Source organism: Branchiostoma lanceolatum, chromosome 11 (genome assembly GCF_035083965.1).
Source record: "Branchiostoma lanceolatum isolate klBraLanc5 chromosome 11, klBraLanc5.hap2, whole genome shotgun sequence".
Classification (NCBI taxonomy): Eukaryota; Metazoa; Chordata; class Leptocardii; order Amphioxiformes; family Branchiostomatidae; genus Branchiostoma; species Branchiostoma lanceolatum.
In genome coordinates, this window is record NC_089732.1 from 6,777,898 (window position 1) to 6,794,578 (window position 16,681).

Below are 16,681 nucleotides of genomic sequence, written 5' to 3' on the forward strand. Positions count from 1 at the left end.
CAATCATATCAAAGCCACAACAATTTAGGAAATTTATAGACAACATATCATTTGTATTCTGACCAAGTAGGTTAGAATTTATAGACAAGTTATGTTAATTAGAACGTCCCATGATACTGATCAATATGCTAAACATCACACAAAAATTGACAAATTAGGTGATTTTGGAGCAGAAAAATTGTTTTATAGACTTAACTACAGCATATATTACAGGCATACCAATTTGAATACAGCGAGACCAAAAACCTAACATTGTCTTCAGCCTACTGCTACCAAAAGTTTTCTTCTAGACCGCTAAAGTTTCACCTACTATGGGGTAGACCAATTTTGTTTTACTTTCCAGAACATACTTTTCCTTTCGTTTTTTAAATCTGAGGATTCCTTTTCGCAGTTTATCGGTCCTTGCTCCTTAGAAATCATGCACATAGATCATTTTCTATGTAAATCAATGTGTTACTATTTTCTACTTGTTTACAATCATTTCAAAGCCACAACAATTTAGGTAAGTCCAATTTTTCTTGTGTTGGTAATTACAGTTTAAACTCGTTTAAGAACAATTTAGAAAATTTATAGACAACATATTATTTGTATTCTGACCAAGTAGGTTAGAATTTATAATTTTTAAAAAGAATTTACAGACAAGTTATGTTAATTAGAATGTCCCATGACACTGATCAATATGCTAAACATCACACAAATAATGATAAATTAGGTGATTTTGGAGCAGACAAATTGTTTTATACACTTCGCTACAGCAAATATTACTTACAAATCTGAATACTGCGAGACCAAAACCTAACATTGTCTTTAGCATGCGGCTACCAAAAGTTTTCTTCCAGACCTTTAAAATTTCACCTACTATGGGGGTAGGTCAATTCGTTTTTCTTATTTGAGGATTCCTTTTGGCAGTTGATCGGTCCTTGCTCCCTAGAAATCATGCACATAGCTCATACTCTATGCAAATCAATGTGTTGCTATTTTCTAATTAGATACAATCATATCCAAGTCATGATACCACACTTTTAAGTTGTATGTAAAAGTTTTTTTCTTACATTCATTCAATCACAAGCTAAAAGTGTCAAACAACAGACTTACAATTAACACAGTTATGTACAATATGACTTAAAGTAACTGATACCAATGTCACAAGTGTTCTAAACTGTCTTATACATCAAAACTATAGAGAAGTGTTTAACAGTATGGTCCATTCACTACATTGGTCACATCAACTCTTAGTGTTTATCAGCAAAGTAATCTTGGACCCTTAAGTCTGCCCCCCCCCCATTTTCTACTGGAATGGCTCAGTACCTGATATCTTTTACTTACAATGTAGACTGTTCCACTTCACAAATAGGGAAGATAATGTTGAATAAGATAAAATCAACTTATTCATGGTTACTACATGTATTATCAAAGATAAAATATGTACATTTAAAATTCTACTATAATCATTACAAGAAGCAAGCAACTTAAAATAGCTACATAGCAATTTTTCTTGTCTTAAGAGAAGTTTGCACATGATAATCACTAACTGGACGAGAGAACAGTTCACTCTACAGTGCTATAGCCCTATCACTAACACAGACAGTACTGTACATATCATGCCATATAACTGTGGGAATCAAACTTCTATGCATTCTAATTGATGTCACTGGCTAAACTTGAAGCATGTCAGAATTTATAACATTATTACATTGTAGATCAGATGAATTCGTACGTGTCATACAGTCATATAATTTTACCCACAATTTCGTCTAACGAACTCTATGGAAATGATTTTGGAATCAATTTTCAAAACAAGTACATGACTAATAGACTTGTTTTATCTGCGACAGCTGCACTTTGACATTTTTGCACAAAAGTTAGAAGTTTTCATAATTTCCAGGCGTTCCTCATCATGAGGCAAAAGTACACGTCGGTGTCGATCGACGCGCTGACTCCCGCGTAGTAGTTGAAAAATTCGTCATGGGTAACCTGCATGGACACGAAAGAACAAGACATCATCATAAGAAGTAGGCTAGAGAAAGTATGAGTCTCAGCCATACACCTGTCCATGTAAAACTGCAGTCAGGGGTTATAATATAACTCCACAATACTATGATTCATACTACAATAGAAACACTATAGAAAGACAAAATAAAACACTTTTGTTAGACTGGTCTACAGACTCTTTTCTACAGATTCAACAATGAGTTAAGAACTATTTCTGCTGAGCAGGTATGGCAAAAACTTAGCCTAATGTGGCAAGATTCTAGGCTAGTACAACCTAGTTCCCAGACTGCAGTTTAGAGAGAAAAGGTAGAGGGAGCAAAGCAATAGCTCCCATTACCCCTTACCCCTTGGAGTTACATTGACAAGTGTTGCCTGATTATTTCTAAAAGTGGAAATAAAAATTAGCAATGTTATGTATCCTCAACACTCCTAACACAAAAAATGGTTTAAACACTGCAACAAATACAAGCAACAACACATGTAATAAATATTCACTAGGATAATGTAGTTATGAATGACAGTATTCTTCAAAAGATTGGTTGATTGAATTTCTGTGAACAATCAAATGCCCTTGGTACAATCTAAATGTATGACACCTTTTCATCAAACAGTACTGACAGCATTGGAATTTGTGTCATGAGATTTTTGGGTAGAAATGAAGGATTAAACAAAATGTTATACTGTGAATGTCATGTCCATGCTGCTTTCAGCACCCTTGTCATCAGTCCTAGGAAAAACCCAACATTTGGTTACTTGTGTACAGGGGAGGGGGGCATGACTGCTTTACAGAGGCAAACAAACAAACACTAGACAGTTCACATGTAGAAATGTTACCTGAGGACACACACAGCATGTAAGCATATGCAACAGTGTAAAGTGCTCATTCAATCCATAACTAGATTGACACAACACGATCTCTAATGCAGCTTTTTTTGGAAACACAAATAGTTCTAATAGCATGCCAAAGGAGTAAACCTCCAATGGTGTGCCATCTACATTTTAAAGATTTTTTTTTTCAGTTTGAAAAAACAAGCAGCATTGCCAATCTACAATGACTTTTGTTTGCAAACTAAATCATATCTACTAGCATGTCAATGGCCTGAACTTGCCAAGACATGCCGTCTAGTTTTTGTCTACTGTTTCAAGAAAAAAAGCAGCTACTTCTCATTTCACACGCTTGCTATACTACCGATCTACAGAAGCGCGTATCGCGGCAGCCTGGCTCGGCACATGATCCCCTGCGGTACCCAGGGATGCGGGACAGCCATCCGTAAGTACGGCAGAACGGATAAGGGGACAGCAAGTGTTGTGCCGAGTCAGGCTGGCGTAATGACGCGCGTAATGGATTGAATGCGTCAATGTCTTTCCTACCAGCCACCAACCCGATCATAGCTTCCATGCGTTCTTCATCATAAGAATGAAGTAGACGTCATTATCTATTGATGCGCTGACTCCGGCATAGTAGTTGAAAAACTCGTCATGGTTCACCTAGAGAGGGAAATATGATTGACAGCAGGGAGGAGGGGTTACATGAAGGGCCACTGATTAGGTGAGAATGTGAAAGATTTGCCTCTTTTGTGAAAAAATGTGAAAAAGACAGATCTTTTCAACATACAAAGAAGGTCACAATGCCCACTTGTTCAAGCATATTTGGAATTAAAACGACAGTAGATGTGGTACCAGATAAGGGAAATCATAGATAAACAAGAGCTACATGTAGTAAAATATAAGAGAAGACACACACACACACAAGAAAGGCATTTGAAATGAAGAAGCTACATGAATATGACGTGATCTATTTCTTGTTAGATAGCAAACAAAGATAACATTATGTATTGTGAAGTTGCTTTAGCATTGGATCTAGCATAAGACACTTTTTGCCGTTCCATGTAGAAAGAGGGGCAGTATGGAAGATGTCTTGTATGGCCGTGAAAATTCAAGATGCAGCTTTGTCATAGTGTAATATGTTTTGGGAGAGACTGGGTGCCATGTTTGTAGAGAATGCACAGAAGCTTTGCCATAGTGTAACAAATTGAACAAAGGGTCTGTGGTTGTGAATGTTCTTGCCAAGGCTGGTGCTGTTTTTAATGCAAAGCAGAGTAAACAAATGTATACACATCAAAATGTGTGTACAGCAAGTGTACAACAAACTATCATAATTCTACAAGTAATTATAAGAAGCATGAGTTATTGCTGAAGCTCAACTATTGCAGCTGTGGAAGATCGCATTAATTTAGCTAGACATGTCTAAAGATACGGAGACAAATGCAATGTTATTGTTAGTTAAAAAGTGGCTGTAAAACTACAAAGATTTGTGTTGGAACTACAGAGAGAAAAAAGCCAGTTGTTATTCTGAACTGGGAACAAGTACACTGGCTGAAGCACTACGGCAGCAAGTTAATGAAACTGAAACTGTTAATTAGAATGTCGTTAGTGATAGAAAATGGCTGAATAAAAGGATGGTTACTATAAAGTAATATGAGGGAAAGATACACATGCTTTGACAAGGGGTTATTGTAGACTTTCACATTGATCCATGGCAAAGATAAGAACAGCAATTAGTTACCAATTAATTAGAACAGCAGTTAATTAGATGAAATGACAGGCATGCAAATATGCACACTGCACACTGTTGTATTTCATCCTACTCTTTACATGCATGGTGCACACATGCACCCTACATCATACTAAACACACTTTGATTGCATGCTTGCACACCCTACACAGTACACTGCACAATACTACACTACACATACTTCTAACATGTGCTTGTACTACTCTATACCACACTGCCACATGCAACTGTAAGGCATCCGCTACACTACCAGTACTGTACACTACACTATAGTACACACACACTTGTATGGAATGTTGGTATGTACTACTACACACACATGTTGCATGCTACACTAGTACTCCACACAGAGAAGAAAATGATGTTACAAAGTTATTATGCACGCATTCTATGTGCACAACTACACACACAACACAAGAAATGTGAATTTAGTGAGTGCTACATACTATACTACTAACACAGTTTCAAGACAGAGAAAAAAACTTAGAAAGAATACCTTCCAAACCATAGAAGTACTACAGAGTACAAGGAGAAACATCAAATCAAATCAAAACTTGCATTTCCTTTAACTTCACAATCACATAAAATGTACTAACGACTGTGAACCCGGGCTTAAGCTTGTGCACTACAAGATGATGAGAATCAATCCCTATTTCAAGTACATGTATTTGACTTTTTTCCTCCAGTACTCTGTAGTATCTTGTAGATGTAAATAATAAAATTCTAACATGGCTGACCCGACTTCTTATGTACCTTACAATTGTACATTTGCTTTTTTTAAGTTAAAATTAAAGGCACAATAGGCCACATTAATTTAACTTGCAGGTTCTCTGAGATTTTAATGCAGAATTTTAGTGAAAAGACAAGTTTTCCTAACAGAAGGCTGTGAGGAAAACTTGCATCTGACTGTTCACTCCTTGTAACAGCCAAGGTACAGATCAAGACTTTCCTCTCATAGTAGAGTCAGCCATGTTGAGATATGGCTACAGTGTATCAATTTTGTACACAGACTTACAGTTCCATCCATGTTCTCATCAAAACTCTTGAGGAACTCTCCAAACACCTGGTCCTCTGTCCACTCCCCACTCTTGTATTTAGGGTGGTGTTTACAGTTGTAGACTCCTTTTAGGTCGGCGATGGTGATGACGTTGTCTCCTGTCTTGTCCAGCTTGTTGAAGGCCTGCATGATGACATCTTTCCTCGCTTTGGACATGGGGGGCTGGACATGAAAAGTGGTGACCATTACAAGAATGTCAAACCCAGTTAATTTTCTTTCGCTTTAGCGTCCTTTCTGAAGATGTGGCATAAGTGTGCATGGTTGACTTGAGATAGTCCACTACTACAATTACATACTAATTCATTTTTCTTGTTCACTTTTCAGTTATTTGAAGTAGAATTGAAAAAAAAAAATCAAAATTGAATAGTTGGACTGAAAACAGAGGGTGAATATATGTTGCAGAAGTTTTGATATCTATGCTTTTTTTTGTTTCAATCCCCAGATCCATCTGTGTTGATGCTGCTGAATATGTAACACAACAACTTCAGTTCGGAACCTGCTGACTCTAACCTACCCTGAGATTTAGAAGGAACTCGTCGAAGTCGATGGAACCGCTGCCATCTTTGTCGAAGTGACCAAACATGTTTTGCACCTCGCCAGGCTCAAGGGAAAGGCCGTAGTCCCGCAAGCCCTTCTTGAACTCGGCAAAGTCCAACTTCCTGTTGTGGTCATCGTCCATGATTCGGAACACTCTGGGACAACAAATGGTCATTTTACTTAGGGTTTATATTACTTTGCAAGAGTACAGAAAACATGATCTGAGTACAGAAGACATCAAGGAAACCATGATGATGTTATTGTCTGATGTTATTGTATGTTGGAAACAATCTAACAGTATGTTATCTTTAGATGTCGCAAACAGATGTTACAGGAACCAGCAGTTTGTGGCATGTATGCAGTTGTTAGTGACATCATAAAACCCCATTTAATGATTTGTGTTATGTTGAGATTTAAGTGCATGAAAGATGTCCATATATTCTCCATCAACCAACTATCTATGTACACTAAGTTAGCTTTAACTTTTAGTGGAACTAGATGTTATAATTTTACATACACATAACCAATAGAGGCTAATAAGTGGTCAGTAATATGACTACAATCTTTTCCAAATCTAATATGGGTTTTATCAATCATGCCTCCAATAAAACAAAACAATATTATGATTTATATCCCAATGAAACAAATTGTGCTGATGACATCATTAACTAAAATAACAACATATTATGTACTTATTAGAATTAATTAATGCTGTCTCGACGGCTGATCATGATGAGCTATCTATAAAGAAGAAGATTCTGATGTGTTGACGGGTGGTTGTTCTTACCTTCCCAAGCCCTTGATCCCATTTGACCCCCTCGACAGACAACTTAGTCTCAGCGTCTCAACGGGGTCTTTACACGTCCGGAGCTGTTGTTTCGCCCTTTGTACCATTTCGTGATCATGTCTTGCCGTCCCTGCCATCTCGAAAGTCCAACAAACTCACGAATACTGAAATTATTATACAAAGATATCAGTTTGGGGTTGAAAATAAAGAGTTGTATACTCTCGATAAAATCAGAATTTCATCCAAATAACAGATAGTGACTCCATACATTTTTAGAACTAATTACTATTAAAAAATAAATTTACCCTACCTCTGAAACGTTTGTTCCACTCTTCTCGATCGTTCTTTGCTACGAAAACATTCCCCGTTACTTTCAAAATGGCGGTGCAGTAATCACCGCAGGTAAACATAAACAACCAATCTCGTTTCTGTTTTCTTTGATAGGTCAGAAAATCTAATTAATTGTACTTTACTACAACATCAATATTAAAATAATTTTATCAGAAGAGACATTCAGGACGATTACTCATTATAACTTTAGAAGTAAAGTTACTATCCTAATCGCGGTATCATGCGGTGTTTCCAAGAGCATTTGATCACGTGATGCAGTGTATCAAATATTTTGTTGTCATGGCAACCATGGGCAAATCTCGCGAGAACAGCAAACGTTATCAGCAATATTGACCTTTAACCTTCCGGGTATGAGGGCTACAAACCACATTCATTCAAGAAAGTAGAAAACAAGTAATGAAACTCAACTATGACAAGTCTATCATGCCAAAAACGGTGTAAAAGTTGGAAAAATAAAATCTAACATTTAATTTTGCACTGAAATGATTGAACAGCATCGAATGGGGGAATGCATATCCATTTTTTAACATGTAAAAACTTGTGTTCTGCTGCCCTTTGTCCAACTAGTTTTGGGTACTCACGTGCTGCAAATTTTTGTTCACAAATGTTATCGAAGGCACCGGCGGTGCACAACTAGAACTACCTTTACAGACCAAAGTTGTGACAGGACGTCTTCTTGCGCCGGGTGCAATCGCTAAAGCGACACAGAGGTTCCTTTTAGCCTGAAGATGGAAGCCAACTCAGCACCAAGTAAAGTAAAGGTATGTAGAATCATCATCATGCATCATTATAGACAGATTGATAGATATACGTATTCATTTAAATACTAAGATTTTATTTTATTTCATCTATAGAGGTCAACGACATGTATATAGGATTCCTGTTCCAAGTCTATCATGTTCCACGACCTCATACTGTATCTTCGCCAAAATTATATATCAAACTGTATTGTTTATGAATATTTCCCATTGATTGTGCAAATAAGGACACCAGGTCCTCATTTTATACAAAAAAATATTGTCTCAGTTGATCATCATCTCTACCCAAATATATTACAACACAAGTTGTTAAAAGTTTGGAAGTCTTATATTTCTATATAATGTCCTTGTCTCAACAAAAAGTGAGGCTATTGTAGTGTTTCCTCAGAAATGATGTAAACGTGACCCTGATTTTCATAATTTATGTCTAATAGCATTCACTTAGCTTGGTGATGCTGTATGTGTGAAATTTCCATCATTCACCACCATGGAATTAGTGTTTTCTCATTAATTATGCAAATGAGGTCTTAATTTGCATAATTGGAATCTATCGACATTCCTCTCTTACTTAATAAGTCAATTACAGTGTTGTCCTGTCAAATGTCCTAGGCCTATGATACAAGGTTACTTCTTTTGCCTCCAGATTTTTTTCTGACCTGCAGCCCTGATCAAGATTTCTGTACAATATTAAACATTTCCTTTGTTAATGATTGTGAGCTTTTCACACAGCACTCCTGTGATCTTATGATTTTTGACATTATTGTTTCAATATACATTGCATGTTCAGACAAAGGTGAGAATTGCGGCTTTCGAATCTTTGCAATGGCTACAGACACGACATAGTGGATTACAATATACATATGCATGTAGTTTTCTTTATTCTAAACATAGGCTGTAAAGATCTTGTAACTTGTTTCAGATCGGCATCATCGGAGGTTCAGGACTGGACAACCCTGATATCCTGGATAACAGAAGAGAGAAACATGTGGACACCCCCTATGGGAAGGTCAGTAGTCAATGCACCTATCATTTAGATTTGCTGTCCTGATACTTTCCCACACTGTTTTCCCACAAGTCTGGGGATTGTTTGGCTTGAATTGCTACACTATCCTAATTTGCATGACAGCTATTAATTTTGGCCATATTACTATTATAGTATACAAAACCATGGATCAATGTATTGGTTTAATCAGCAGATAAGAATTGCTAATACAAATGATCAACTGTGACCATCTCTTTCAGATCATAATAAAGCATCAGTATGAAACTTATTTTGCATGTTTACTTCCCATAGCCCTCTGATGCCCTGATCTTGGGTGATGTAGGAGGTGTGGAGTGTGTGCTTCTGGCCAGGTGAGGTGTCCTCTTTAGGAAATGCTGAAAGTAATAGAATATCTCTGCCAATGTTTTATAACTTTTAACCAGCTTTTGTTCTTTTGGATTGTTGGTTGGTTGTTTGCCATGGTTTGTTTGTTGGTTGGTTGGTTGGTTGGTTGGTTGGTTGGTTGGTTGGTTGGTTGGTTGGTTGGTTATAAAAAAAACAGGATGATTAAAAAGTTAATAGATATTAAAGATTTTTGTGGCCAGGGAAAAAGAACTTGGCGAGTATCCACACATGCGTTCAATTATTTCTGCCAGAAATCTTTTATTAACCTTCTCCCTGCTGAAGTAGCCTTCTGGCACCAAATTTGTATTGGTTACAGGGTTAGGCAGCAGGGAGAAGGCTAATGGTGATAACATACTTGTGGAATTCAAGTTCAGGGCTTCATCATTTAGCTGTGACACCCTTAGTTAATGATCATTTTGCTTATGGTTTCAGGCATGGGCGTGGCCATACTGTGATGCCGACCAACATAAACTTCCGAGCGAACGTCCACGCCCTGAAGACTGAAGGCTGTACTCACCTGATTGTCTCAACAGCCTGCGGGTCACTCAGGTACTGTAAATACATTTAAGTTGGCGAGGTTTTAATTTCGCGCTAAGGGGAAAATGGAGTGTTTGCGGTTGTTTTAAGTTCGCGGCAGTGCTATAGTCACATACTGCTTAAGTATTGAACAAAAATGTTCGCGGTGGTTTTAAGTTTGCGGTCGCCGCAAAAACCATGAACATAAAACCACCGCAAACATTTCTGCATTTACAGTACTGTACCTGGGTTTTGTGTTCCGTGTTTTATCTATGTTGTAAATGAGGACGTTTTTTAAGTATCCTCAACTCAAAACTATATTTATAAATGTTGATGAAGGTCAGACATCCAGCTAGACGATATAGTATACAAATCAAATCAAAATCTATAATAGATTCAGACATTTTAGACACTAGCTAACTGTTTGACTTATTCAGTCTTATTTGTATACTGTATTATCGACCTAGTTTCAAGTATAAATGACATTCAAGATTATCTTGTAATTGTTGAAATACGAACGTAGGTGTGACATGTGGTTTTATTGGTAATTCATCTGTTCCCTATGTTTTATCTCAGAGAAGACATCCATCCGGGAGACATGGTCATCCTGGACCAGTTTATTGATCGGACGACAAAACGGGCAACAACGTTTTACGACGGCAACCCTGGTAGTCCTGTGGGCGTGTGTCACCTTCCCATGGACACTCCTTTCTGTCCTCACACCAGAAAAGTATGTTCCCTGAGAGCACCCTCGTGAAACTCTTTTCTTGCCGTACCCTGTAATTTGTGCTGTACCCAACTCACGAGTAACCTGGGTCCCATCCGATTACTAGCGGGGCTCCTACACTCCCTGCCCTGAAAAAGGCACCAAGACAAGCTCGCGAGCACTCCATACTACATCTCACTGCCATTTGCATGATGTGTACAACGCCAATCGGCAGAGAGGTGGTCAGGAATGTTTGCCTTGGCATCAGCCAATGAGATTGTGTGTTGTTTGCCGTACAGGATGCCTAGACATGACTTTAGAGTGACTACGCACTTCAATGTCCGCTGATGAGTACAGCAAAAAAAGTGCTGTGTATGGTAAGAATTACGGTGTACGGAAAGAAAGGAGTTTCATTGGGGAGGGGAGATTGCTTCGTTGTAAGACACATACATTATGATAAGAACTTTGCTTTACAGCCCCAAAATGAGGTCAAACTTTTCAAACAATGCCACAATATTCCCATAAGGTATTAAAAGCTCGACGAGAATTGTAATAAAAGCCAGTAGATTTTATTCTCTGTCTTGTTTTTTCTTCATTCAGATTCTGCTTGATGTGTGCAAGGAGTTGGAAATCAGGCACCATGAAAGTGGCACCATGGTCACCATCGAGGGGCCTCGCTTCTCCTCGCGAGCAGAGAGTAAGATGTTCCGCATGTGGGGCGGTGATGTCATCAACATGACCACGGTACCGGAGGTCGCTCTGGCCAAGGAGGCGGGGATGTGCTACGCTGCTGTTGCCATGGCAACAGATTATGATTGTTGGAGGGATGATCCAGGACATCATGTATGTGTATTGTAGCAATGTCTTTGTTTTTCTTGTGATGCATATATGTGTGCATGTGTTTGTGTGTGAGTATGTGTTTGCTTGTGTGTGTAATCATGAGTGAGTGTTTATGCATGTATGTGTGTGTATGTGTATGTATGTGTGTGTGTGTGTGTGTGTTCATGGGTGTTCATGTGCATATGTGTTTGCCTTGGCCTTGATGGTATTGAATATCAAGAAATCTTGCATGACGTGTGTTTACAATGTTCTAGGTGAGTGTTGAGGCTGTACTGAAGGTCTTTAAGGGCAATGCTGAGAAAGGAGTCCGCATCTTTAAGACAGCCATTCCCAAGATTGCCCAGCGGGACTGGTCCGCTGTACTGGAGGAGAACAGGGTAAGATTAGACCTGAGGAAAGAAATTCTGTGTTTCCCATTACAGTTCTGAAGAAAATAGGGTTAGTGGGTAGGGATTTTTTTTCTTTCATTTATTTAGATTTCAGCCAAAGTCATCAAACAAGTACCATTTAACCGCATGTAAAACTGGAGTTCATCAAGACACTGGTTTCTTCAATATGGTGTTGTAACTGTACAGATATACATTGTACAAGCACAAGTATATTGATAAATTAAACAAAGAAGTAGTTTACTACACATTCCTAGATTTTCCGAGGCCTGTCAATGTTTGAACATCTGGTGTTGTCTGTAGGCAATAAGCCAAAGATCTGTTGTGGTGTTTTTTTTTTCATTTAGTGTATCTCCTAAGCACTTGATGATAACAGTCATATACTAATAATCAGTTCACTAAAGTCATGTCATGATCTTTACTGATGAATGATGTCTTTGCATCAGTCATGTTTCTTTTTAATTGAATGAATTAAGCCAAATACCATCAATGAAATAGATAAGTGATATCAATGAAGGTTAGACATCCAGGTAATAAGACACAATACAAAAGTTACTCAAGCAACTGGATTAATTTTCTAAATGGTCAGACCTTCAGATAGCATCCAATTTCATTCATCAATGACTAAGAAAAGTCAATCACTGATGAAAGATAGTGTATGCTATCTAAAACATCTGACTGTTTACAGAAATGTATCCAGTTGCTTTAGTACCTTAGAAACAAATTCCTTCAAATTTCAAAGTGATATTACAGTGACAGTAAGTTAAGAAAGTAAGCAGTGTGGTAGTTGCTTTGGTCTCTTCCCAGGGTCTTGTCACCAGTTCAGTAATCCAACCTCCATCAGTAATATCAACCTGCATGCAGAATGGTGGTACTAACACCACGGTACATGGTACCACAGCAAGGTACTGCTGCAAGCTGCAGAACTTATAACTGCGCTGTGTGATGCTTGCCGTGTTTCTCTGTTTACCTGTCCATCTGGGACAGTCCTATGTTCCCACACCCCAATGTTTCAACACCCCTATGTTAGGGTTGGGGGGTGTTAGGAAATAGGGGTGTTAGGATATAGGGGTGTTGGAACATAGGGATGTAACATGACAGCCCTTCTGTGGATAAAGGGTTTGTTAGACAAGGAATTTTCAAGTGCAATGCGTATATTTTGCAGTTTTACATTATACTTATTGTTTGCTTGTATAGCTCCCTGCACATCATGCTGTTGGCTGTGTCTTGCTACACCTACATTGTATAACTCTTATTCAGTCCAGCATTCAAAATATATAGTTATGAAATGATTATGAAATAGGTTGTGAATAATTCATGTCAGGCCGAGTTTGTTCTTTCTATAGCTTGCATACATTTTATCATTTATCCCTGTGTTTTCCAGGTGACAGTGTCCAGCTCTACTATGCTGCCACCATCTGAAGGTTAACCTTACCAAGAACAGGACCTGCCTTAGTTTTTCTACAGTTAACACACCTGGGGTTTATTACCATCTTCGACTGATGACATTAAAGCATGCTCACTTTACAAACTGTACACAAGAGGGTTAATCAGAAATGCTCAACTCGGATTTTGGGACATAACTACAAAGCTTCTGTCAGTGTCCACCAAATTTCAAATCACTGCCTCACCAACTGATGATTTAAAGTTTGGTGGACATTGATAGAAGTTGTTGTTGTTGTTGTTGTTCACCTTGTATGCTGTAGTGCCTAGTGGTACATAGGGCAGAAGTTTCCTTACTGTTTCTGTAGCCGGGTATATATTTTACAGGGAGGGGTTGCTAGCCCTTCCCCTTCAATTTGCTCGAGGCACCACCTCGAACATGGGACCCCAATTTATGTCCCTTCCGAAAGATAGGTGCAGCTCCAACCGAGATGCCCTACCCAGGACTAATTGGACCCAGGAGCTCAACTGTGAGGCTGCTACCAGTTGAGCTACAGGGAGATCCCTCACATTGATAGAAGGCTTTGTAGTTATGTCCCAGAATGTGAGTTATGCTGCTTCCTTAGGGTGAGGCACTTAATTGCTGATTTCCTCTAAGATACATTGAAACGTTTTCATCTATTCTATATTTCTGGTAGGAAAAACCCATAAAACATTACACGTTAAAAAGAATACAGGCTTCACATATACACAGAAGGACATACAAACATACATCTAGATAACCTAACTGCACAGTAAACCATAGGTGTTACAGAAAAACAATTTTCTGTAGTAGGTAAACAAAAGCGAGACACTAATATGCTCTACATTTTATAGTCTCCAATTTATGGTTCGAGGTGACAAATATTAAAGTTGCCAAAAGTATGTGTGAAATATGAAGTAATGAGAAGATAGAGGTAGACTGAATATTGACTCAATTTGAAATTACTGCTGGGTGTCTGTGGTGGTAGACTAGCCACAGAAGCAAACTACTTGCTATAACTTGCAGAATTGATACAGCAACAGCTGGAAAAGCTATACGATACATTTTGAATCATTGAGTCAACAGTGCAAATCTCGTCACAGTATTCTTTATTTTGTATAAAGCAAAACTGCTTTCAAATCAGCAATGCAAATTGCAAGCAATGTGTTTTGGTTTAAGATATCCAGTTCCCTTTATGCATCAGTGAAGGTGGGAAAATGCAATGTTGTTGAAGTGTCTGTTGTCTAATTATATGCACTTATTATATGAACTTGAAACTGTGATAAGCCTATCAGTTATCAGCTGCTCTGCAACACTTTATCATCCTACATAATAACTGATAAATCATCAAGATATATGAGGAAAGCAATAGCAACATTGTACTTCACATGTACAAAAAGATTACAAGAGTTTTTATTATCTTAGTGTCCAGACTTTTATTTTCTTGGTCAGTAATGCTGGCAGAAATATATTTGACAGGGTTTTCATAAGCAAAGGATGTCTTTTTTTATATTCTACTAATAAAGATGATGCGTCAGAATATAGCAACTTGCATTACATTTCTTCTCTCATTCTTGTTACGTCTCTTTTATTAGTTGATTATTTCAGAGGATAGAGGGTTTAACCAAAAACAATTTCCTTTTTAGTACATTTATCAGTGAAAGTTTTTTTTTTTAATCAGTAACATGGACTGAACAGTTGTATGTGAGTACCATTCAGTACCAGGGACTTACAGTTGTGTGTGGATATCATTCAGTACCAGGGACTGTACAGTTGTTTGTGAATACCATTCAGTACCAGGGACTGAACAATTGTGAGTGTGTGTGTGAATACCATTTAGTACCAGGGACTATACAATTGTGTGTGAATACCATTCAGTACCAGGGACTGAACAATTGTGAGTGTGTGTGTGAATACCATTTAGTACCAGGGACTATACAATTGTGTGTGAATACCATTCAGTACCAGGGACTGAACAGTTGTTTGTGAATACCATTCAGTACCAGGGACTGTACAATTGTGAGTGCGTGTGTGAATACCATTTAGTACCAGGGACTATACAATTGTGTGTGAATACCATTCAGTACCAGGGACTGTACAGTTGTGTGTGAATACCATTCAGTACCAGGGACTGAACAATTGTGAGTGTGTGTGTGAATACCATTCAGTACCAGGGACTATACAATTGTGTGTGAGTACCATTCAGTACCAGGGACTGAACAATCGTGAGTGTGTGTGTGAATACCATTTAGTACCAGGGACTATACAATTGTGTGTGAATACCATTTAGTACCAGGGACTATACAATTGTGTGTGAATACCATTCAGTACCAGGGACTGTACAGTTGTGTGTGAATACCATTCAGTACCAGGGACTGTACAATTGTGTGTGTGTGAATACCATTCAGTATAAGGGACTGAACAGTTGAGTATCATAGTACATGTATTCCAAATGTGTTCATCCAGTGTGGTATCCATGATAAAGTGTCTGACTTGCTTGGATGACCATTCTGCAATTTGCACTTCAGTCAAGCGAGGGCGCTGCTGCACGGACAGGTCCCATTTTGATTCATGGGTACTACGTAGGCGTGGCACATTAGCTGTGAGAACAATATACGTCTCGGTGATTGCCATCCCAACCTCATGGAAGAACTTTATCACATGCGCCATTAGGGCATGCCTGGACTTGCCCTCAGTGACCATATTTCCGAACAATAGTTCATTATCTCTGTTTGTGTAGGCACTATCTGAATCGCCACCTTGTCAGAAAGGCTGACATTGCCGTTCTTGGAACTCGCTTCGTCATCATAGCTGTCGTCTGATACTGACAAGCCTGGACTTGTTTTGTGCAAATATTCGGAAGGGAAAATAGCTCATGATTTCTGCTTCGTGAAAATGTGTTTCGATGTACGTTCTGTTGCCCTTTTTTTACTGGACTGCAACGAAACACAAATCAATATTGTACTACGCGTTATTTTATTCGTCATGGAGAGTTCTGGTCATGGTGAGAGGCTGTGATTGAAATCTTAGGCGATTTTCCCCCCAAAGAATCACCAAACTTTGTCCTTTTCTTGCCCTCTTCAGAGCTGACATTTTTCATTTTCTTTTAGGCACGTATTACGAAAAGGTCATGACGTCAGTTGGAAAAGGGTAAGCGAACTTTGATTGAGTAACTTGTATGACAACGGAGACGAATTAACAAAGGGTGGAAAGCACATTTACATCGCTTTTAATGGCAGACGTGAGCCAACGTATGGAGCTCTTTGGGTTTTACTCTCCAAGCGGAGGAGGGTTTCCGGCAGGTTTTTGACGTCTTTTAGGCGTTTTTGTCAGGCTTTCTACTTTGTAATTTTTTTTGCTGTCTTCTTTTTTTGGGGGGGAGGG

At 38.4% G+C, this 16,681-nt stretch overlaps 2 protein-coding genes across 3 annotated transcripts; one reads left to right on the forward strand and one right to left on the reverse strand.

Moving 5' to 3' along the window:
* Positions 1–1,027: 1,027 nt before the first annotated feature.
* On the reverse strand, positions 1,028–7,385 carry LOC136445271 (calcyphosin-like protein). 2 transcript variants are annotated; one of them, XM_066443180.1, is made up of 6 exons: positions 7,259–7,385; positions 6,949–7,112; positions 6,139–6,316; positions 5,583–5,786; positions 3,364–3,480; positions 1,028–1,974 (listed from the first exon to the last, which is right to left on the reverse strand). In XM_066443180.1, exons 2-5 carry the CDS (start codon positions 7,083–7,085, stop codon positions 3,379–3,381), a joined length of 621 nt encoding a protein of 206 aa, XP_066299277.1. In that variant the 5' UTR covers positions 7,086–7,112; positions 7,259–7,385; the 3' UTR covers positions 1,028–1,974; positions 3,364–3,378. The 2 variants fall into 2 exon arrangements, with proteins under 2 accessions (XP_066299277.1, XP_066299276.1); XM_066443179.1 differs by lacking the exon at positions 3,364–3,480 and having other exon boundaries at positions 7,259–7,383.
* LOC136445268 (S-methyl-5'-thioadenosine phosphorylase-like) lies at positions 6,220–14,841 on the forward strand. The gene is made up of 9 exons (XM_066443176.1): positions 6,220–6,331; positions 7,916–8,060; positions 8,977–9,063; positions 9,352–9,410; positions 9,877–9,993; positions 10,537–10,690; positions 11,267–11,509; positions 11,761–11,883; positions 13,277–14,841. Exons 2-9 carry the CDS (start codon positions 8,028–8,030, stop codon positions 13,319–13,321), a joined length of 861 nt encoding a protein of 286 aa, XP_066299273.1. The 5' UTR covers positions 6,220–6,331; positions 7,916–8,027; the 3' UTR covers positions 13,322–14,841.
* Positions 14,842–16,681: the final 1,840 nt, after the last annotated feature.

Excerpts from the sequence above, each read along its gene's own strand:
- LOC136445271 (XM_066443180.1), bottom strand. The coding sequence starts at position 7,085 with ATGGCAGGGACGGCAAGACATGATCACGAAATGGTACAAAGGGCGAAA. Across the intron at positions 5,787-6,138 it reads AGTTCCTTCTAAATCTCAGG|CCCCCCATGTCCAAAGCGAG; the intron begins GTAGGTTAGAGT and ends TTTCATGTCCAG. Across the intron at positions 3,481-5,582 it reads ATGAGAACATGGATGGAACT|GTGAACCATGACGAGTTTTT; the intron begins GTAAGTCTGTGT and ends TTCCCTCTCTAG.
- LOC136445268 (XM_066443176.1), top strand. The coding sequence starts at position 8,028 with ATGGAAGCCAACTCAGCACCAAGTAAAGTAAAG. Across the intron at positions 8,061-8,976 it reads CAGCACCAAGTAAAGTAAAG|ATCGGCATCATCGGAGGTTC; the intron begins GTATGTAGAATC and ends AACTTGTTTCAG. Across the intron at positions 11,510-11,760 it reads GGGATGATCCAGGACATCAT|GTGAGTGTTGAGGCTGTACT; the intron begins GTATGTGTATTG and ends ACAATGTTCTAG.